At 44.6% G+C, this 23,727-nt stretch overlaps 1 protein-coding gene across 1 annotated transcript in view; it reads left to right on the top strand.

The window, feature by feature from the left end:
• The first annotated feature begins 1,816 nt into the window (after positions 1–1,816).
• The window catches only part of AKR1D1 (aldo-keto reductase family 1 member D1), a 69,253-nt gene continuing 47,342 nt past the window's right edge, over positions 1,817–23,727 (top strand). Inside the window, exons 1-2 of the mRNA XM_020800512.3 lie at positions 1,817–2,157; positions 2,437–3,014. Coding sequence (XP_020656171.2) covers positions 2,919–3,014 — 96 coding nt within the window. The 5' untranslated portion in view covers positions 1,817–2,157; positions 2,437–2,918. The remainder of the gene's footprint in view (positions 2,158–2,436; positions 3,015–23,727) is intronic.

A 23,727-nucleotide genomic window follows, 5' to 3' on the forward strand; every position in this document is an offset into this window, starting at 1 on the left:
CTTCTGCTGCTGTTTTCGGCAGACCAGACTTCTGCTCCAGGAGCAGGAGCAGGCCAAAAGAGAGCCAGCTATGTTAGTCAATTCTTTCTTCAAAGCACCCATGCCAGAAAAAGGACATGGACTTTCCTGTCAAGGTAGACTTTTCATTCATTGAGAGCCACTTTGAGATAGCAGTTCAGATGTTAGTTGCGCCAGTCACACTCTCTCAGCCTGCTCTCGTTGACAGTCTTGTTGTGAGGACAACATGGAGATAGAAATATGCTGCTTCGGGATCCTTTTTAAAAAAAGGCAGGCTATAAATGTAACTAGTAGATAAAGTGCTTTTGACAAATCCTATACAGCAAGCTGGGAGATTTACTGATAAACAAAGGTCTTGGTTCACGAAATATTCTTGTAACTGGCAACATGTTCTGGCAACAGAAAGCTGCAATGGCATTTGATGATCAGAGGACAGAAATACAAGGTGAGGCACATCTATCGATCGATCGATCGATCGATCGATCGATCGATCTATCGATCGATCTATCTATCTATCTATCGATCGATCTATCTATCTATCTATCTATCTATCTATCTATCTATCTATCTATCTATCTATCTATCTATCTATCTATCCCACCCATCTAGACCAAAGGTCTACTCTGGATGTGATGTCCACCCCTCCTCGGTGTTTTTCAATTTGTCACTTGAGAACATCATCAGAGCAACTCCTGCTGCTTCAAATGATAGTATCATCATTGATGTACTGACTATCAACAATAACAATACAGTATTACTAGCTGACAATTTAGATGGTCTCCAAAAGTCATTCAATAAAATAAATGGGAAATGAACATGATCTAGAACGTATCTTAAGAAAACCACACTCATATCAATCAGTAAAAGCAAGAATTGGCTGACCACAAGAGAGGAGAGCAGTAAAGATCTGAAGCAGAAGCGTGGAGTCTGTTGGGAGATACAAGCCCCTTGGAATTTTATTGAACAAACAGTAGGATCAATGTCTCAGGACGGAAGTCAAAATAAAGATCCCAAGAGTAGCTTCCTTAAGATCAAGAATTCAATATGCACAGAAACTTGAAACTTGCATTGTGAACGAGTACTGTACATTGTTATGTGCTCTTGGTTCAAAGCATGAGTTACCCAGCTAGCCTTTCAGTGGGACCTACTTCCCAGAATTTGCCTTTGGGCAAGCTAATTGATCCTAGAATGCCCCCAGGAGATGGGCATGGTAAACTATTTCTGAATACTCCACACCCAGAAAATCCTGGAGAAGAGTCACCATAAATCAGAATGGACCTGACAGCACATAATGATTGATGTTATTAAATCTGTTGGACTGCACACATACACCCATCTGTCTGAGCCAGTATAATAAGTGGTGAGGTATGTTGAAAGTTATAGGGCAGCAACATCTGAAGGCAGTGGAGGTAGGTGACCGGGGCCAATGAATCCAGGACATTGTGCAAACATCACAGGAGCTGTCTGAGCTGTCTGAGCCCTGTCTCCACACCTTGTAGTGGCCATCACCTTGGCTCCTATCAAGTTCCAGCCCAAACCTGGAGTGCATTCATTGCACCCATGATCTTCTAAGCACCAGAGCCATCCCAGCTTGAATGGATACCCCCATCAGTAGTTTGCAGGACTGCAACCTCAGCCACAAATTGATCCCTGCTCCACAAATGAACACATGTTTGGGGTGTTTGTGATCTGTGCAAACAGGGCATGCTTCCAAGGGTACAAAAACACATTGTGGACCTCATTGCTCCTAGTGTGAGGAAGGGGTACCCCCTGCATAATTTCAGGGCGGCATATCCTGAGTGATCCCATCTTTTCCTCCCTGAGAGATTTTTAGATGGAAAGAACAAAGGAAGAAGTAGGGGCAGCCCACAGACCCAGCTCGTTGTGAGGGCTGGACAAGAACTTAGGGGATTCCAGATTCCAACCCCAAGGACCCCTGGAATTCATGGGGTGATCTCGTCACCTTACTAGATCCCCCCATTTCTCTTTCTGTGTCTGTGTAGGGGCATCCCAGCCTGTCCTACCTCCCTAGGCTGCTCTAAAGTGCGGTGGAGGAGAGGCTAAGTAAGGAGGAGTCGGAGAAGACGTTGTGAAAAGAAAGTGGAAGAAAGCCAGAGCCACTAGTTCACTGAAATAAAGGTGAGTTCTCAATGTGACAACTCGAGCAATACGGAGGGATATCTCCTCCATTGCACACCTCTCTTGAGACACATTTTTGTCATCTTGAACCCCAAGCGTGGGTAACTTCTGGAGTTCGTTTCAGTGACTTCCCTCCTCCACAAGACTCTTTTCTCAGCTGGGCTCTCTTGGGGGGGGGGTTCCACTATAATTAAGGAACGATGGCCCATCAGTCGGGAGGGGGAGGGCGCGTCGTCGTAAAATAGCGATACAATACAAAGGTTGCCTTGTATTTTATAGGTTTCCAGCGAGATCTCTTCTCCCCGCTCCCTCCGTCACCAAGTAGAGTTCGGATGCCCCGTCTTGCCCCTCTCTTGCGGAGCTCCATCAAGCCATCCGACGGAAGAAAAAGAGCGGGAGAGAGCGAGCCAAAGGTGATGCCCTCCGGCCACGGCCAGAGTACCAATCGCTTCCCTCTGGTGAAATGCCAACGCGACCGCGGCTCGTATTTAACAGATGGCGAACCGATCGCCGACGGCACACGCGATCCAGCGGCGGCAGATGGGAAGGCGCCGTTCCCTGCTCGCCTGCGCCCTCTATCGATCGGAGAGGCCGTCCTCCCCCCGGAGCACGTTGGATCACACAAAAGGCCATTCTTCCCCGAAGAATCCCGTGTATCAGAAAGAAGAAGTGCGTCGGCCGGTGGGTGGGTGACCAAAACCCCCCATCCTCACCGGGTGTTTTTTTTTTCCCTCCCCCTTTAAAAAAAATCCGCATCAAGAATGCTCAATCTCACCGCCGAAAGCCACCGTTTGATGCTGAACGATGGGAACAGCATTCCTGTGATCGGGCTGGGAACTTACGCGGATCCCGCAAAGGTAAGAAAGAGCTGAGCTGCCCGCACTTTCTCCCTCTCTTGTTTCGTCTGCCTTTCTCTCCAGAGTCGATCCTGTGGACTTGGGTCAGATTTTATTTTTTTTAATGAATACAATTTCGCAACGGCTTTTGGTAGGACTTTAGATTCTTGGCGTGCGCGAGTCCATCCAAGGTTCAGAAATAGAAGCCCCACTCAATTCGGTGCAGGAAAGCGAGAAGGAGAGAGAGGAAGAAAAGAAAGAAGGAAAGAAAAGAAAGGAAGGGAAAAGGAAGGAAGGAAGGAAAGAAAAGAGAAAAGAAAAGGAAGGAAGGTTGAGCCTTTATAATAAATTTAAATTTTACCTTTCCAATATTTAGCAAAAGAAAACAGGGGAACCTATTATAGCATGTCTAATTTAATTTTAGTGGAAGGTTTCGTGGATTAAAATCCGTTTCCACCTAACACCCGTGTTTGCAATATTTGCCAGCTCTGGGCAAAGAAAGCCCAGTGCAGTGATTTATCAACCAGTCAAAACTTCAGCCTATGCTTTTCATGGGATGATCTCTTCCGGGGACCTCGGGGGCAACGATCCCCTGGAGTTCAACAGCCTCGCTTCCTGGAAGGCTTGCGGGGCTGTCGATGTATGTCGAAGAGCAAAAGGAGCCCGAGGTGTCCTCATGTGATACCCACCTACGTGGGAATGACCTCCTTTTCCCACGATAGGGATCGGGGCTGGGAGAACCTGCCCAAGTCCTGCCCCCTGGTGGCTGGGGCTTACTCCTGAGTAAACGGAGGCAGGAATGAGCCGCAAGCATGGGTCGGGTGGGGATTTTTCGTGCGACCCCCCCTCCTTCTCCACCCCCAGTTCTTTCATTCTTCATTCTTTGGCCCCCAACGAAGAACTTTGGAGAAAATTGCTTGGTAGATCAGTAGTAAAAAGTATTTGCACAACTTTGCATTTGGGGATTTTCACACACACACACACACACACACACACACACACACACACACACACACACACACACACACACACACACACACACACACACACACACTCCTAGGCGCCCTAGGGAAGAACTAGGGAGGCGAAGGCCACTCTTCTCCCACCTCGACTTAAGCAACGGGGGCCATTTAGCAAGTGCCCGGCTTGGGCTGGATCCGGCCCCTTGTCCTGCAGCCTCGTAGCTTCCGAACAGTGCTGAGGTCGGGAGAGGTTTTTATGGCTCCCTAGCCTTTCACCGGCTTGGCTCCCGTTCAGACGGGCTAACATCATTTCCGGGCAGGTAGGGTGGCATAATGGGAATGGTAGTCCTGCGGATTGGGAAGGGGTCCGAGTTAGGAAAGGTTTTCATGATTCAGGTTCTGATCTTGCTATCCTATTCTTTGACTTGTCAAATAACGGAAAGGGGGTTAAAAAGGAGACCTGTAATACTGGGACAATAGGAGGCCTGGGACAGGGTCTAAGGGGGAAGGGCTTCTCCTTTGGTGTGAGCGGGTTCCTCTCCCAGAATGCCCTTCTTTGCTTCTTATCAGCTCCTGGGGAAAAGGCAGGCTGTGCCATTGTTTGCAGGATCTCACTTGTGTATTTGTCTTTCCCGGCGCTGAATAGCCCCTCTAGAGCCTCCGGGTGAGGGATGGCGAACCCTGTAGCCCAGCTTCGTGGACGACAACTCCCAGAACCCCTAGCCTGCAGGGCCAAGGCTAAAGGAAGATGGGAGTTGTAGTCCGTGGGATCCGGCGGGCCAAAGATTCGCCCGCCTTGACGCTTGATGAGAAGTCGATTTTTTAAATTTTTATTTTATTTATCTTTTTTGGAACCCGGGATCCTCATGCTGGCCGGTGCGTGTGTGTTTCTCAGTGTAGTTCCTCTCTCCCCCACAAAATAAATAAATAAATAAATAAATAAATAAATAAATAAATAAATAAATAAAAAATTGGCCAAGCCCTAGCCAAAATCCCACAGATAACATAGCCTGAGTCAGGATGGGCAAGTTTGTACAGCTTCAGAATTCGTCCCTAAAGATGGGGTTTCTGTTTGCTAGGTAGGTCCCATCCTGCGCAGGTGGCGCAACTTTGGAAAGGTTTCCCCCCCCCCCGCCTCGTCCGCTGAGGACTGTTGTCCGAACAGTAAGATGATTTAAGATCTGCATGGTTGAAAAATAGGAGGTTAGCTCCTCTCTGTGTACATCTCTTCTTCCCTCACGGCTGAGCGCCTGATGACGGAGGGCTGGATGCGTCCCGTCAGTCTGCCGGGCACCGTCGCCTTCGGGGTGGTGGGGAAAGCTTCTGCCTAGGGGGTGGGATGATTCATGGATCTTGCCAATGCCCCGCGGTGCTTCAGTCCTCCAAAGCATGAGTATTTGGGGTCCTGGACGAGGTCCGAGACCGACGGCCAAGCAACCTATAGGAGCCATATTCCAAAAATCGTTAACTCCGCCGAGTTTTGTTAAGTGCTGAGCAGGATCGTTCCTCCTCCTCCTGCCTCGCTTCCGATCTGAAATCGTCCACGATCGGTGACTTGAATGTCCCCGAACAACCTTTCCCGCCGCCTGCCTCGTAACAGGCATAAGGAAACCACGAATACCGCTAAACATCTCTTTCTGAGGTCACCCGTTGGGGAAGGAAATCGGATCTGGCGCTTGGCCCCTCCTCGCGGCGGCTTGGCACCCTCGCCTCAGTTCCTAGAAACTTGGGCTTCCAGCTGCGATTGCTCCACTTCCCAGCTGCGGCGGTCCTGCAGAGCGAAGAGCCCTTGGATCCGGCCTGGGGATGGCAAGAGACTGGAACTCGCCTCCTCTGCCCGCCTGCCAGCCCCGCGGCGCTGAGCGCGTCTAAAAGGCGGTCGCCCTGCGCTTGGACCCTCCGGCGCCTGGGCAGGGGATGCCAAAAGCCGAGATGCCGCCCCCCGCCCCGATTGGACTACAACTCCCAGAATCCCCGGGCTGGTAGCTCCAAGGCTAGAGGACGGTGGGAGTTGTAGTCCGTAGCAGTCAGGCAAGGAGCTCCCCCTCCCCGCCGGCAAAGCCATCTGCGTGGGCCCCCGGGGCGGAATGCGGCTGGGCACCCGGGCTGATCTTCCTTTTCATGCCGCCTTCTTCAAGTCAAGCCAAGCATGCCTGATGCGGACCGTACGAGACTCCTCTTCCCCCCTGTGTTTGCTTAGCAAGAGTTCCGCCCGGGCAGCATCGCTCCAGACCCCAGGGTGGAAGGCTCGCACGCCTTGATTAAAGGTCTTAAATGCCAAGACACGTATTTATGAAATGGAAAAAAAATTAAAGGTGGGGGGAAGAGTTGCCTTTTGGACTACAACGCCCAGAACCCCCAGCCCATGGCCACACGGTTGAAGTGGTCGTCTGAAGAGCAACGCTTCTGGGTTCTGATTACATAAACCTGTCTGCAATCAGTATTACTACCACCATTGTTTCATGGAATCATAAAGCAGGAAGGGGACAGTAAGGCCATTGAGTCCACCCCCCCTGCTCAAAGCAGGAAGCCAAATCAAAGGGCATCTGCCAGGTGAATGTCTAAATTTCTCTGGAATGCCTCCAGGGTTGGAGCGCTCGCCACCTCTCCAGGCAACTGGTTCCATTGCTGCACCCGCTCTTATTGATGCTGCTGCTACTAGGAATAATCAGTGTTTAAATGTAGCCCATCAGTAGTTCTTTGCTGTGCTGGTTTTTCATTCCTGGGAAAATGTAGTGGTAAAGAAAACAATGAAAAAGTCCCTGTGGCATCTTAAAGACTGGGCTTTTAAAAAAACGCCACAGGGCTCAGTGTTGATTTTAGAAGGGAGTATTCAAAAACGTCTTGTTCTTATAATGCAGCTTGGAAGAGTTGCTTTTTTGGACCACATTTCCAAGATGCCTCAGGCCAACACGCCCATGTTGGGTGCAGTTTTGTTTTATTTATTTTTTTAATCTAAGTGATCCGTGCAATGTTATTGTCTGCGTAGTCTTGTAGTCTTTACCTAAAAGTGCGCTCCTCAGGCTTCATTCTCTTGGAGGGATTTGATGAAGAACGCATGCCAGTGGTGGAGTTGGGGGGGCACTTCCGATTCTTAAGATCATCATCACGCCATGATGCCTCTGCTTCTCACCCTGGCAATTCTAATGAGAGAAGACTGCTCACTTAGTTATCATTCTCTTAAAAAGATAATAAAAGAGATGAAAAAGATTTGCTTAATAGTTTTGTGGGCTAAGGTATATGTATGCATGCAGAGTTGGGGAAATGACTTCAATTTAAATAGAAATGACATATTTTTCAACACAGGGGAAAGACAGTGACCAGGTGACCTGTGCATTTGTCCGTTCTGCCACTGTCATCTTTTTGAATGGTTATTTGCATTTAACCCTAGACTTGACTGGACCTCATGTCAAACTGAGAATGCTTTCAAATTGAGGTCTGCTCTCTGTTGAGTCAAGTGGCCAATTACATCATCAAAACTAAATACATGTCCCCCCCTTTATTTAAAAAAAAAAAAGGAGGACACTGGTCTGCTCATGCTGGCTGAAGATAGTGGGAGTTGTAGTAAAAACATTACCAGCTCTGTACTTGGGGTGGCTTCATTGATCAACTAAAGGAGTACAGAGAATGAGTAGGGAGTGTCTGGGTTCATGGTGGAAAACAATAGCAGATGTTCAGTTGTAGTGCAGTGGTTAAACTGCAATACTGCAGTCAAAACTCTGCTCGTGACTTGAGTTCAATCCCAATGGGCTGTGATGGCTGGCTCAATGTTGACTTAGCCTTCCATCATTCTGAGGTTGGTAAAATGAGTATCCAGCTTCCTGGGCATGGGGGCAACGTGTAGCCTGCATAATCAAATTGTAAACAGTCCAGAGAGTGCTCTAAGCACTATCGAGTGGTGTATAAGCAGCACACTTTGCTTTTTTATTTTCCCAAATCTGGTTTGGGTACTAGAGGTACAATACTAGATTGTAGTTCCCACAATGCTTAATGGCCAGTGGAAATTGTAGTGCAACACACTTGCAATGTACGTAGATTTGGGAAGGCTGCATTATGTATTTTGTTGTCACAAGTATATTTTCCAAAAGAACATCTACGGTGTGTAGTAGGTGAAATCCATTCACTCACCTCCTCCTGCTGCAGATCTTTGTCAAGTCTGGTCTTGTTATGCAAGAATGTCAGATTAAATACAAAACAAAGCAGCAGCAATAACAAACAACAACAACAAAAACCCAGGACTCAAAACTATGATGGCACCTTGTGAGCTTTTGTGGATCACATCCACTTCCTCGGAGATTAGAGTGAGACTATATCATCATCATCATCTTAGAACTGCACAATTGGAAGGCACCCTATGGATCATTAAGTCCAGCCCCTGTCAGGGAGACACAATGGGGAATCAAACCTCCAATCTCTGGCTCAGCAGCCAGAGACTTAAATCACTGAGGAATAAGAGCTATATTGATACATGGCCCTGTGACCAGATGGGAATATAGATAACAAAGTGACAATGGTTTGTTGGTAAAGGAAGAGGATTATCAAGGTGTGAATATTTTCAGTTATCACTCTACAAGATAACAAGCACCGTTGACACAAGTGGCATACAGTGGAAATCAATGTAAGATTTCACAATGACATTTAATCCTTTTGAGTGGGTTTCCAACAACTTTATAAACCTTATCTCAGCTATTTCTCTTTCAAGTATACTTCTGCACTGTGCCCCCTTTTTTTTATGCAAGGGACACTCAAATAACATAGCAGTTAAAGCTCTCTCTGGGCAATATATACGTGGAGATTCTCAGTCATCCAGGTGAGGTTCTCTGGAGGTGGAGTCATGACAACTGGGCTTCTTTCTTATTAGGTAGAAACGTTTCAGAGCTCGACATGGGAGAAACCAAGCAGCCACTAAACTGGAGAATGGCCAAGCACAAGAGGGGCAACAGCTCAGAACCACAATCAGCAGTGTCCCTTCATTGAACACTCATTTGATGATCAAGATGTACTTTTTTGGACCAAGAAGATGGGTGGTTTGAATAAGGGTCAGAGAGGCCATACATATTCATATAGAAAATTCCTCGCTCAACAGAGGTGGAGACCTTAGATTCAGTCTGTCTCTTATTTGTCCTGCTGCCCTTTCATCCATCCCCAGAAAGATCAGGACCACACCCACCAGAAAGACCACTGCTAACAACTGTTCATGACCCATGACAATGGGTGGAGAAGAAGTGGGATTTTCACTCACCCCCCTCCTTTGTCTATCTGAGCCTATTCAGAAGGGGGGGGGGGAGTGAAACCAAGGTGGAGGATAGATCAGGGGTCTCCTACCAACTCTCTGAGACTGAAGAAGCTACTTGGATGAGTAGTGAAACGTTTCAACCTAATAAGAAAGAAGTCCAATTGCCATGACTTGACTTCCAGAATCTCTCTGGGCAGTTTACAGTTTAATTATGTAGGCTACATATTGTCCCCCCCCCCCCCAGCAGCCCCAGTAAGTAAGTAAGTAAGTAAGTAAGTAAGTAAGTAAGTAAGTAAGTAAGTAAGTAAGTAAGTATGTATGTATGTATGTATGTATGTATGTATGTATGTATGTATGTATGTATGTATGTATGTATGTATGTATGTATGTATGTATGTATGTATAGAATTTAGTTTTGGTTCCTGTTCTCTAGTTTTAGAAGCTGTATAGTTAACCTTTTTACTTTGTATTTCTTGTTTATGCAGCTTGCCGCAATCTCTTTTTTCAATTTTGGGGTTTTTTTAAAGAAGAAAAGGAGAGAGGCCATTCTTGGGCATTCCCTTAAAGGTCTGGAGGTGGGAGCAACTGAGAGAATGAGAAGTCTCATTTCCCATATGTTCCAGGAGTATCCCCTTCTCCCATTTCCCAGCAAGAAAGTATGCATACCATACTTGAGAAGCTATATGCAGTCACAGCTTACTTTCTAATTTTCAGATCAATAATGTTAAGGATTGGAATACCCAGTGTGTGAGAAGGTTCGTTATTAACCCTTAGCTGTTCCTCTTCAGGTAACATAAATGACAAGTCGGAATTATTAATAAAGGAATTTTTATTAACATAACTGGTTGCTTCCTCCTTATTTGAATCATTTAAACTGCATAATGATATTTGGGGAGGGGAACTCTCCCAGAACCACAACAGACTTTTTCGTTATTCAAATTTTTCAATAGTATGTTTTTGCTGCCTTCTCCTGATCTGTTGGGGGCCTCAGGTACCCGCTGCGCACAGCACACAGGGTCCCACAACAGGGATGGTGAGCCCACTCTCCTTCTATCGGCTTCTCTTTCATTGCGTCCGGGTCTATTTGATGTACTTGCCGTTCCGGACCTCGTCCCTTGGGATACACCAAGACAGTCCATTCTTCTGGACTCAGGCCGGGTATGATAGATCTTGCTCTTTCTTTAGATGAAATCTCTTCCTCGGCACAGAGAATACTTGTATACCCTTATCAGCTCTCTCTGTCACTTTCTCTTGGAATACAGTTATTTTCTCTGTTTCTTGGGATTCATCTCCTTCTTAGGTAATGAGGAACACATCAATCCTCTCCCTAACTTCTCCTGCCTTTCGCCTTTCTCCTGCCTTGGTTCCCTCTAACGGAATAAACCGCTCTCCTCTCTCGCGACTTTCTCTCCCTCAAGCCTCCTCTAACTTCTCCACGCGACTGTCATCTTTTCCCTCTCCAGCGCGAGCCTCTGCACGCATCTCTGTCTCTTATTCTCTCCCCTGTTCTGTTCTTATTTCCCTTCCTGTTTTCGGTGTTTCCCTTGTTTGTTTAGTGCTAGGCTCTTGAGGGGATGGCTCATTCACTATCTTGTCCTCACACAGTGTTGTGTAGTGGATAGCAAGGATGGGCACTTGAGTCATGGAACTCACTGTCAAGTCAGACTTAAGTTGCACCAATGACTCTATTCAGATTCAACTCAGTTTTTTTTAATGACTCGGAATCAATTTGGGTCTCAGAACCCACCTACCCCTCTCTTTTTTCTGGTGGGGAAATCTGATTTTTAATAGGGACTTGGACTTAGGACTTGGATGCAAAGACTTGCCAACATCCCTGGTGAATAAAGTGATGGACTAGGACTTGAGACCTGTTTTCAAATCCTTGCTTGGCCATGGAAGCACTCTTGGCATGTGTGTGGAACTGATAAAACCACTCTTTAAAACATCTTGCCTTGAAAGACCTGTTAGAGTGGCTATAAGTCACTTTCAGAATATAACATGTAATATCAAGGATATCACACTACTGGACAAAATAATGCTTTCTGCATGGAGCAGAGGGGGTAATGGTTTTTCGCTTGCAGCTCCCATCAGTAGTCTGCTCCACTGAAATAAATGTGACAAGTCATTGCCGGCTTTACATATTGTTAATTTCAGTGGATCTGCCTGCACAAAGTAGACGTCTAGATTCAATGCATGAATTCCACTTAATTTGGCCAGCAGCACAACATAGTGTGTGTATTCTTGGAAGTTAGCCCAATTTTATTCAATGGGATTTACTTCTAGATAAATGAGCATAGGCTTGGAATTTAACAGCACAATTCTGCATGTCTACTCAGAAGTAAACCCCATGTACTTCAATGACTTGCTCCAAGCTGAGTGTGTACAGGATGGCAGCTTGAGTTTCATTAGCTGAGCAGAGCCCCGTGTTTAATAGCTATGGGATGCTTTTCAATGCTGTTTCCTCCCCTGCTGTTCTTAAGCCTCTTGGATTTATTGTTATTTAGCTTGTCCTTTATTGTTATAAGCTACCTTGAGGGTATTTGTATTAAAAGGCAGGATGAAAGTCTTAGATGTTTCCAAAAAGTGCATTTAAAATCCCAATTAGAAACCCTAGCTGTTGAATTCTGGCTCCAAACAAGAAAAAATATTATACATCTGGAAGATATTGAGCTCTAGATATTTGCACACCTCTCTGGGTAGGAAGGAATAACAATGAGAATGCTTCTCTTAAGGCGGCCACTGCAAAAGAGTAAGGGCTCCATTGTCTTTCATTGTTGTGAATGTTGGAAGGGGTCGAAAGTCCTTTTGCTCTACAACCATTAAATATACAAGTGCCCTCTCTTCCTTTGCATTTGGTGACACCACCCTACGTATCCTTGTTCTTCAGACTTGAGTCTAAATCCACTGTTGTGTTAGTATTTACAGAGCAGCTTCCCCTATAGTGGGCACAGTGCATTTCTCTTAATCCTATTGGACTGTAGCTTCAGACAGAAGGTCAGGACTTCTGGGAGCCTTACTTTGTCCAATGAGTTGATGGGAGCAGCAACTGGATCTTGGCTGAGATGGTGGAATAAAGGAGAAGCTCTTGATCGGATTGAAAGATGCTTATATTGCCGACTATTGATTTGGCCAATCTAATGCTCGTACAACTTTATGACAGGCAGAAACAGTCTGAAACCCTGTTCCTTGATCTGCCTTTTGGTTGAACACCTCTGTATTGCCTGGATTAAGCTTCAGTTTACCTTTATCCTATCCATTAATGACACCAGGCACTGATTTAGAATCAAAACCTTTTCCTTGGAATTAGATGGAAAGAAGAGATAAGAGTTGGGTGTCATCCATATACTGGTGACACCGAACCACAAAACCCCAGACTACCCCTCCTAGTGGTTTCATGTATAGGTTAAATAGCACGAGGGACAAAACAGAACCTCAAAGGACATCAGAGGTGAATAGCTGGGACCTTGAACAAGAGACCTCAGTGCCACCTTCTGAGTTCTCCCCTCCAGGAAGGACAGGAGCCATTGTAGATCAGAGCCTCCAAATTACATCCCAGATAAACGTCTCAGAAGGATACCATGGTCGATAGTATCGCTAGGAGGTCCAGCAGAATCAACAGAATCACTCTCTCCCTACCTAGTTCCCAGTACAGGCCATTCACCAAGGCAGTTTGGGTCTCATAGCCAGGCTTAAAGCCAGACTAAAATGGTTCTAGAGTGGACAGTCTGTCTGATCCAGGAACTCTTTGAGCTGAGAAGCCACCACCTTCTCCTACACCATGCCCAGCAATGAAACATTGGAGACTGACTGGTAATTATCCAGTACCATAGAATTCAAGGTCAACTTTTTCAGTAATGGCTCACCAGCTCCCATGAGACTTACATGTTTTTACGTATGTTTAAATTGAATGCTTAAAAAAAGTCTCATTGTACTCTCTAACAGGCATGGTGGCCATTTACTATGTTTTGAAGGGAACCCACCTTGACCCTTTCTTTTTAAAGAAAAAGATGAAAATTTACACAAGAGGTAAAAAGTAGAGAAAAATATTTGGGAGGTTAGGAACATTGTAGCAGATACAGTGGTGCCTTGCTAGACAGTTACCCCACATGACAGTTTTTTCACTAGACATTGACTTTTTGCAATCGCTATGGGGGAATTTCACTGGACAATGTTTGGTCCCTGCTTCGCAAACCAATTTTCAGTAGTCAACAATTTTGACAGCTTCCTCCGCACTCGCAAAACAGGTGTTTTCGGGACCTAAGCTTCGCAAGACACAATTTAAACAGCTGATCGGCAGTTCGCAAAGCAGCTTTCCTATGGCCGATCTTCGCTAGACAACGACGATTCTTCCCCATTGGAATGCATTAAACAGGTTTCAATGCATTCCAATGGGGAAATGCTTTTCGCTAGACAATGATTTCTCTAAACAGTGATTTCAGTGGAACGGATTATCATCATCTAGCGAGGCACCACTGTACGATCCTGCAAGCTCCAGAGATGGGGATGTGGACCCATGGACTTCTGGAAGTTACTCATCCTGTTCTAACACCAAGAGATCAGCAAAATCTGTGATCAAAAGCCCACCACCACCATCATCATGATGTGCCATCAAGTCAATTCTGATACATGGTGACCCTTTTCATGGTTTTCTAGGTGGAGAATACTCAGACTGTGCAGCTTGCCCAAGGCCATACAAGCTGTCTCTACTTTGCAGGAGACACAGAGGGGAATCGGACTCCCAACCTCTGGCTCTGCAGCCAGATACATAAACCACTGAGCTATCCACATAACTGAACAAAAAGTGAAATGTAGTGAGAACAGAGGTTAAAAAGTGAGCTCCTTTACTGTTGTTTCTGTTGTTTATTGATGTAATCTTACATTTTACTCTCTTTGGACTGTTTTCTTTCCTTTGGTCCACTGGAACTTGGATTCCGGATTGGTGGTTCTGCATGGTTTTCTTGCCAGGAAGGGGCCACCAAAACAAGCCTAGTTTTGCCTCAAAAAAGACTGGGAGCCACTGATCTAGACTGAGGGTTTCTGTCCCTTGCTATTGTGGAGCACATCTTCACCTCGCCCTCTGAAAAGGGTTCCTGTTGAGGGGGGAAAGGACATGAAGAAGGGGGAGGGGAAAGGTCGTAAACCAAAGGAAAAAAAATGGCCCGAATCCCCTACAAACATCAATGAATGATGCGTTCTGAGGCTTCCAGAAAAAGAGCATCATCATCCTCAGACCACAAGCTGTTGTAGGGATGTAAATCTGGACTGATGTTTTTGTCCTCTTCCAGTAAACTAAGAAACACACCGACATTTTCCTTCTTGCTGCAAAGGCATCTGTTGAGATTTTACACACTTCCCTGCCTGTTTCCGGTACTTCTGCACAAAATGCATCCTAGTGGAAAAGGTTGCTTTGTTGCGCGAACTGTCAAATGTAATAGCTCAGTTTTTGTCTTTTGATTAATCACCCAACCCTTCAGAGATTCCTCTGTGTGTGTCTGCGTAGCTTCACAAAGGCAAAAGGGACTTTTCCCAACTCCTTGCGCTGAAACATTTTGGCCAAAATGCAGGACAGGAAGAATTTGTTGTGAAGCTCTCTTACACAAACTGGAAAATTTTCAACAGGTTGTCTCACTCTGTCTAGACCTGAGCACATTCATTTTGCTCACCTGAAACTCATGGTGTTGCTCATTACTTGGCAGCAGACAGATGATCATTATCACTGCCATTGCTGTTTTCAAAAAAAAACAAACAAAAACAAACTGTGTTGATTCACAGTTTATTCATAGGTTGTGTTACTGGCAGCCAGTACAAAGCAAAGCAAATGTTGCTGCTTCCCTCTAGTGGCCATTTGTGATATTGCACGTACAACATAGTGGCTTGTGGGGCGTTGGGTTTTTAATTTGTGAACCACTCAGAATGGTGTGCCCACTAAAGGGATACTATATAAAAAGTGATTTTGAAACTACTTGCTACATTAATTATAAAATATTATTTTGTTACACTTTTATTTAATGAAAAAGTAACTACTTAACAACCAATTCTTTTCAAGCTCTGGTGCAGACAACTTGTTTTTGATGAAAACGGAGATAATTGTGTGTGTTTTTTCAATATCTCTAGTGCGTGGTTGTTTTCAGATATTGGCTGGAATCTTCTTTGCACAGTTTTATGTGTGTAGGGCTGTTGATACTTCCATCCACAGACTTTCATAGTTCATTCAAGAACAAATCCTGTCAGCCTAATCTTATCTCATTTTTTGATTGGGTAACTTCCCTGGTAGACTGTGGGAATGCTGTAGACATAATATATCTTGACTTCAGCAAAGCCTTTGATAAAGTGTCCCATGATATCCTAATTAGCAAGCTAGGTGTAGATAGAACAACTGTCAGGTGGATACACAGTTGGCTACAGAATTGTACTCAGAGAGTGTTTATTAATGGCTTTTTCTCAAACTGGGAGGAGGCAACAAATGGGATGCCACAAAGCTCAATCCTGGGGCCAATGCTCGTCAACTTTTTTATTAATGACTTGAATGAGGGGGTGCAGGGAATACTTATCAAATTTGTGGATGACTCAAAATTGGGCGGAATAGTTAATACAGGAGCAAACTTCAAAAATATCTTGAGCACTGGGCTGAAAAAAAACTAGAATGAAATTTAACAGGGGTAAGTGCAAAATCCCACATCTAGGGTTAAAAAACCAAATGCACAGTTACAAGATGAGTGATATTTGGCTTAGTAATAGTCCAAGTGAGAAGGATCCTGGAATTGTTGTAGATCAAAAGTTGAATATGAGCTAACAGTGCAGTCTTGCTGCAAAAAAGGCAATTGCTATTTTAGAACACATTACCAGAAACAGTCTCCTATTAAGTACTAAACCCTCATGTAGAGTACTAGGTCCACTTCTGAATATCATACCTTCAGGAAGGATGCTGACAAATTGAAACAAGTTCAGAGGAGGGCAACAAGGATGATCAGAGGACTGGAAATCAAGCTCATTGTGGAAAGATTGAAAGAACTGGTCATGTTTAGCTTTGAAAAAAGAAGACTGAGAGGTCATATGATAGCACTTTCTTTCAAGTATAGTGGGGTCTCTACTTAAGAACTTAATCCGTATTGGAAGGTGGTTCTCAAGTTGAAAAGTTTTTATGTTGAATCTGCATTTCCCATAGGAATGCATTGAAAACCATTTAATCCGTATCTGCTCTTTTCCGTCCATAGAAAAGACAGTGGAACCTCTACTTAAGAACTTAATCCGTTTTAGAATGGTGTTCTTAAGTTGAAACGTTCTTACGTTGAAGCAAAATTTCCCATAGGAATGGACTGAAAATCAATTAATCCGTTCTGGTTGTTTTTTTGTTATGTAGAGGTGCGTTCGTACATTGAAGCATTAGTTCCCATAGGAACTAATGCAAAGCTGGTTAATACGTACTCTACCACTAGGGGGAGAAATTTTTTTTAACCTAAGATGACCTAAGGTTAAAAAAAGAGCAGGAAAGGTTTTTTTCCTGTTCTTATCTTGGATTTCTGTTCTCAAGTAGAAGCAAAATTTAGCAAATGGAGCTGTTTTTAAGTTGGATTGTTCTTAAGTAGGGACGTTCTTAAGTAGAGACCCCACTGTATCTGAAAAGTGCTATAATATCACCTCTCAGTCACTTGAAAGATAGTCATAAAGAAGAGGGGCAGGATTTGTTCTTAATAATCTCAGACTGTAGGACATATAATAATTGGTTCAAACTACAAGAAGCTAGATTTAGGCTGAATATCAGGAAAAACTTCGTAACTGTTAGAACAGAACAACAGTGGAACAAATTACCTTGGGAGGTGGTGAGTGCTCCAGTGCTGGAGGCATTCAAGAGAAAATTGGACAACCACCTGTCAGATCTGCTTTGATTGGATTCCTACCTTGTGCAGGGGGTATTACTCAATGGGCTCCTATAGGCTCCTTCCAACTCAGTTATTCTGTGGTTCTATGACTCTAATTAAAAGTCTCCTGTTTTTCCTTTGGGATTGTTTTTGACATGAGAAAACCCTTGGGGTCCTCAGGATGGGGGTAGGGGAGGTTTTAATGCCTAAAAATTGTTACTGGTCATTGTTTTAAAAATGGAAACAATATAATGAACTGTATAAAAGTGACAAAAGAGAAGACAGATTCCTTTAAAGAAGAATCATTTTATGAACCACCTGTAGTTTTAAAAAGTGAAGGAAAAGCTGCTCTCAAAGCAATGGGAAGAAATAAAGCACCAGGAGTAGATAGGATATTAATAGAGCTTAATAGAGCTATTTCAAGCTACAGAAACTGACTCTATTAAAATCTTAACAAGAACAAGGCAACAAATATGGAAAACAAAACAATGACCCACAGAACTGGAAACATTCAATATACATTCCAGTCCCAAAGCAATAATAGGATCATTGATTGTTGTAAGCATTTTTCAGTCCCAAGCGACTATAGTAACATGCTTTGAATAGAGGTTTTGGAACAGCGTCTAGTGTGGCTGAGAAGGTCAATTCGAGAGTGACAATCCCTTCCACACCGAAGACAAATACAATCTGTCCCCTGTCCAGCTCCCTGATTTTGCTGGTTTCGGGACTGCCTCTTTGCCTCGGTCTGGTGAACAAGTGTCTCTTCAAATTGGGAGAGGCCGTGCTGCACTGCCTGCCTCCAGGCTGAACACTCAGATGTCAAGCTTTCTCGTCTGTTGAGGTCCATTCCTAAGGCCTTCAGATCCCACTTGCAGATATCCTTGTATCGCAGCTGTGGTCTCCCTCTGGGGTGATTTCCCTGCACTAATTCTCCATACAGGAGATCTTTTGGAATCCGACCATCAGCCATTCTCATGACTTGCCCAAGCCAACGTAGACGATCATTGAATTAATTTCCCATGTAAGGAAAGTGGTTTTTCAATGAATATTTTATTGTTTATGAAGCAAAGAATGCCAGATGTTCAAGTTTGATTCAGAAAAAAGGTAATTAAACAGCACATTATGAATAAAAGAAAATCACTTCATACTTTATGGGGTACAGTAAAGAATTTGATTGTAGAGGTCACAAAGAAATCAATGGATTGTTCTAAAAGAAACGGGTGTGCCATTACATGTGATTGTCCTGGTATGTAGCTTACACTTTGGAAAAGATGCTACTCTTAGGCCAGAATATAGAGAAACAGAATAGTTTCCAGCTGGCAAAGATATCCAACAAGGGGGTTATTTTATCTCTATCTATTCAAGTGGAGGAATAAATACTGGTGGAAGAATAATAAGAATAACGAGACTTTAAGAAAGGAAGCCTCTCTTTTAGCACGTATTATTGAGAAAACATCAAATATGATGTTTGAGAGTGGAAAGCCATTCTGAAGAATTTTACGCATTTACATTGCGTATGGCACTCAGGCTATCTAATGGAAATCCAAGTCCACCTTTTTCATTCTTGAACAGGACTAGTAGCATGAAAGCAGGGGAAGAGATCTTCCTGCAACCTAAACTAAGCCCCTTGAACAGATGATGCCTTTAATCTAAGTAAAACATTATTGACAGGTGTTTATCTACCCTTCTCCTTGAAAACCTAAAAAGGACATTTTTCATCTACCTTAAACCTATTTCTTTAAAAGAGCCAATCCCAGCCCTCTCTTGCATTCTGGAGTATCTACACAGCATTTAATGCCTCTCTCCCCAGAACCTTGGACAGTTACTCTTTTTTTTTTGGAACATAACTCCCATAAACCCCCAGCCAGCTGAGAATTCTGGGAGCTGCCTTCCAAAAACTAACTTTCTCAAACTTTTTATCTGTCAGCATTTTTGCTGTTTTCTCCCACCACTGCCAATAGAAACCCCATTTGTACCTGTAACACAGGAATGGTGGGCAGAAATTAAACAGTACATCTCTTCCCCCCCCCCCAGCTCCTCCTGCCTCTCCCTGCTGACAGTAGATAAGCTGCCTCTGTTGTATTTCTGCCTGTCTTGTCACATAAAGAAAGACTCCAAGCTCCTGCCAAGGCTGAAGGGAGATGGCAATTCTGATATACATTTACTACAATTAAAAGTAGGAGCAACTGCTCATGTTCTTTGTGGCAGCCTTTCAACTCTAGGCAGTTAAGTAACCCCTTTAATTTAAGTTTGGCTTATTTTGCTGTTCTTTCGAAACAGCTTTGATCAAAACAGAACTTCTCGAAATTATGTAAGCATGCAGAAATCCAGCAGGTGAAGCGATCTCTGGCATGCAGAAGGAACCGTGATGGGAAAAATCAGTGTCTGCAAAATTTCTGCATGTTAAACAGCTATTAAAGGCACAGGATCCCTGCCAGCTTATATAGCGTTTGCATAAATAGCAACTTATGTAAAAGCTAGCAGCCCTGCTAGCTTTTTGCGTAAGTTGCTATTTTAGAGATCTGAGGATGTTATCCTGTCTTAAGAGATTAAGAATTCCCGAGGTATTGTGTGAAATAATAAATATTGGCAGTGTAGGGATTGCGCCAGAAGCTTTAAAACTTTTGTTCCCAGGTGTCTGGTCTAAAAGGTATCAGCAGGGATTCCATGATGGAGTTTAAAATGGCAGCATGAAAGTATGGTTGAGTGACATGTAAATTGCCAGGGGCTTAAACAAAAAGAATGCAATATTATGTTGGCTGGCTGGGAGTGTCCTGTCTGAATCATGAATAGAGAGAGGCCTAATCCACTGCTTAAAGGAAATCAATTTTGCATCTGGTCATTGTCTGGAAGTTGAGTCATGGCAACTGGACTTCTTTCTTATAAACGTTTCGCCACTCATCCAAGTAGCTTCTTCAGTCTCGGAGAGCTGGTAGGAGACCCCTGATATATCCTCCATGTTGGTTTCGGTTCCCCCTGCTCTGAATAGTCTCATTAGATCAGAGTCAGGGAACTTTTTTACCTTTTATCTCCCCCCCCAAAAAAAAAATTATATACGCCGACATTACCCCCTTGATTTGAAAAGAAGGATCTCGGTTACGCGTCTCTCGGTCACGCACGGCCAGTTCAGCGGCGCCACTGCTGTAAACTCACTGCCCACACCTAGGCCGCTGCTGCCACCTCCTCCATGGGGGTGGCTCCCCTTCTCCACTGGTGGGCAGCTCCTGGGTGGCTGTTGAAGAGCAGCAGGTGGCTCGCCTGCCGGGGATGCCCGACGCCACCTCCTGGCACCAGCACCAGCAGCTGCTTGCTAGGGCAGCTGCGTCAGGCCTCAGCGTCAGGGCTTCTGTGAGCCTCGCCGTCAAAGTGCCGTGATAGCAGCCGTACGGAGGGCGAGCACCACTGTCACCCGAGAGGCTCCTCTAGGGACAGGGATGGGGAATGGGGTGGCAGGGGCGGCATCTCGGCAGCGGGACGCTGAGCCTGGCCTGGGCCGACGTCGTGGCCACGCTCGCCCTCTTCCGCCACGATCCACCTCTCCAGGTGCTGGAAGGAGAGGCTGCTCCTGGCCGGAGCGTCCAGCCACTTGCCCTGGCCTCACCCTCCGCCATGGCCGGCCCCATTGCTGCTTCCTCGGCTGCCCTACATCGGCAGCAGGGCCCATCACCGGCCGCCATCCGCTGTGGCGTGGTTGCAGCCAGGCCGGAGAAGGGGGTGAGAAGGGGGGGCAATCGGGCTGCCAGGGATCCCCCCTCTGGGCAGAAGAGGAAGAATTGGAGGAGGAGGAGGAGGAGGAGTAGTTAAGGAGATTAGGGTCGTGTCCTCATTACCCCCAGAATTTTCATTTTTATCCCATTTGGGGTAATTTATCCCTGTTCTCTGACCGCTGTCTTAGATGGAGAAAGGAGTGGGGGGGTGACTGAAAATCCCACTTCTGCAATTCTTCTCCACCCATTGTCATGGTTCGTTAACAGTTGTTAGCGGTGGTCTTTCTGGTAGGTGTGGTCCTGATCTTTCTGGGGATGGATGAAAAGGCAAGCAGGACAAATAGGAGGCAGAGTATATCTAAGGCCTCCACCTCTGTTGAGTGAGGGATTTTCTATATGCACTTTCTTGTATATGGCCTCCCTGACCCCTCTCTCAAACCACCTATCTTCTCGATCCAAAATGAGTACATCTTGCTCATCAAATGAGTGTCCTTTGTCCTTCAAACAAAGGAACACAGCTGATTGTAGTCCTGAGCCATTGCCGCTCCTGTGCTGAAGAAAAAATGGGCCACCCATCCCCAGAAAGATCAGGGCCACACTTACCAGAAAGACCACCGCTAACGACTGTTAACAACACATGACAATGGCTGCAGACGTGGGATTTTAACTCATCCCCTGTCTATTTAAGGAGCCTATTCAGAGCAGAGGATAATGAAACCAACGTGAAGGATATACAGTGGTGCCCCGCATAGCGACAATAATCCGTGCAGCCAGAATCGTCGCTATACGGATTCGTCGCTATGCAAAATAAAAAAGCCCATAGGAATGCATTAAAACCCATTTAATGCGTTCCTATGGGCAAAAAACTCACCTTTATGAGAAAATCCTCCATACGGCCACCATTTTCGCTGCCCAGTAAGCAAGGAATCCGGGCGAAAACACAGCAGGCTGCCGTTTTTTTAACCTGGCAGCCATTTTGGAACTGCTGATCAGCTGTTGGGAAATCATTGTTATGCGAAAATCGGTAAGCAAAACAGCTAACTGATCATCGCAAAGCGATTTTTCCCATTAGAAACATCGCAATGTGATCGCAAAAATGATCGCAAAAAATCTGTCACTATGCGGATTCGTCGTTAAACGGGGCACCCATTAAGCGAGGCACCACTGTATTAGGGGTCTCCTACCAACTCTCCTTAGACTGAAGGAGCTCCTTGGATGAGTAGCGAAATGTTTCAGTTGCCGTGACTCAACTTCCAGATAACCTCACCTAGATAACTGAGAATCTTCACAGCTCTGATCATTGTGCATGCTGTCAAGTCAGTTCTGACTTATGGCTACCCTTTCTGGAGTTTTCTAGATAGAGAGTTTTCAGAAGTGGTGTTCCATTCCCTTCTTCTGTGGATGTCCTGAGACTGTGCAGCTTCCCCAAGGAGCTCCTAGCCTCTGGCTCTACATCCAGATACTTAACTCACTGAGTGATACTCATGTTAAGTACAGAGATTTAAATCCTGCAACAGTTCTAAACATGTTCAAGTCTCCATGGCTGCATCCAATAGTATTGAATGAATATACAGATGTAGTAGCAGGTCTTCTGACTATAATTTTTGAAAATTGGAGAATAGATGAGTTCCTTAAAGACCAGAGAAGAGTAAATGCCATTCCTTTCTTCAAAAAAGGGAAGAAAGAAGATCTAGATGACTATAAACTGGTCAATATGACATCAATACCAAGAAAGGTTCTAGAGCAGATGATCAAACATTCATTTAGGAGCACTTAGAGAAGAACATTGTGATTTATAAGACCAAGCATGCATTTCTTAGAAGCAAGTTATGCACACTAATCTTACTCTTTGTTTGTGTGTGTGTGTGATAGAGTCACAAGCATAGTTGATGAAGGGAATGCTGTAGATGTAGTATACCTTGATTTCAGCTAGGATTTAATAACGCTCCTTGTGATATTCTTGTGACTAATACCTCTAATACATCAGAAGATAAAATCAGAATTCAGGAAGACCTTAGGAAACAGGCAAAAACAAACAAAAGAAATTACAAGGAGAAATGGAAAGTTCTATATTTAGGCAAGAATAAATCACATTCACAAATACAGGATGGGGACAGTTGGCTTGACAGTAGTACAAATAAAAGAGATCTAGGATATCTTAGTAGACCACAAGCATAACATGAGCCAATGCAGAAGCAAAACAAGCTAATGTGATAACTCAGTTGTGTCAGCAGTAGTGTCCTAACGCAGAGAGACAATAGTACTACTCTATTCTGCACTGGTCAGACTTTGTCTGGAATATTGTGTCCAGTTCTGGTCACTACAGTTGAAGAAAACTCTCAATAAGGTGGAATGTGTCCAAAGGGAGGTTGACCAACATGATAAAGGGTTTGGAAACCACACCTTTGGAGAAATTGCTTCTTAGGGTAGTGGATTTTCCAGCATTGAAGATGTTTAAATAGAGGTTGGATGATCACCTGTCAGGGCACGTCTGCACGAGAAGAATAGCTCTCTCTTTGGATCACTTTTGGTTCTGTTTGGTTTATGGCACATTTTGGGTTAGAGTGGTCCATCTCGACCCCTTTTAAAGCTGGTCCACTCCTTTCAGGCACAGACTAGGCTCTGCATTCAAGCTTCACCTGTTGCTCAGATTCCTTCTTTGACACAACTCTTCATGGTGTATGAATCTTGTCCTCTTTGCCTCTGGACACCATGCTTCCTGCAGAAAAAAATGTTGGTCTTCTTTTGCTGGCAGAGATCCTATAATGGGTTTACCTGATTGCATTGGTAGGGAGCATTGAGCCATGATTCCATATTTCCTTCAATGTTCTAAAGTTAAAAGTGAGGATTAGCTACTTTCCCCCCTCCTTTTAGTACAGTTCCTGATTGTAACTTTTATGGTTTTTGATGGTGCAGGGGTACGATTGTGCTTTGCTTTTGCTTTTTTATTTCATGTGACACTCCTAGTGG

The sequence above is a fragment of the Pogona vitticeps genome, chromosome 5, assembly GCF_051106095.1.
Source record: "Pogona vitticeps strain Pit_001003342236 chromosome 5, PviZW2.1, whole genome shotgun sequence".
Lineage (NCBI taxonomy): Eukaryota > Metazoa > Chordata > Lepidosauria > Squamata > Agamidae > Pogona > Pogona vitticeps.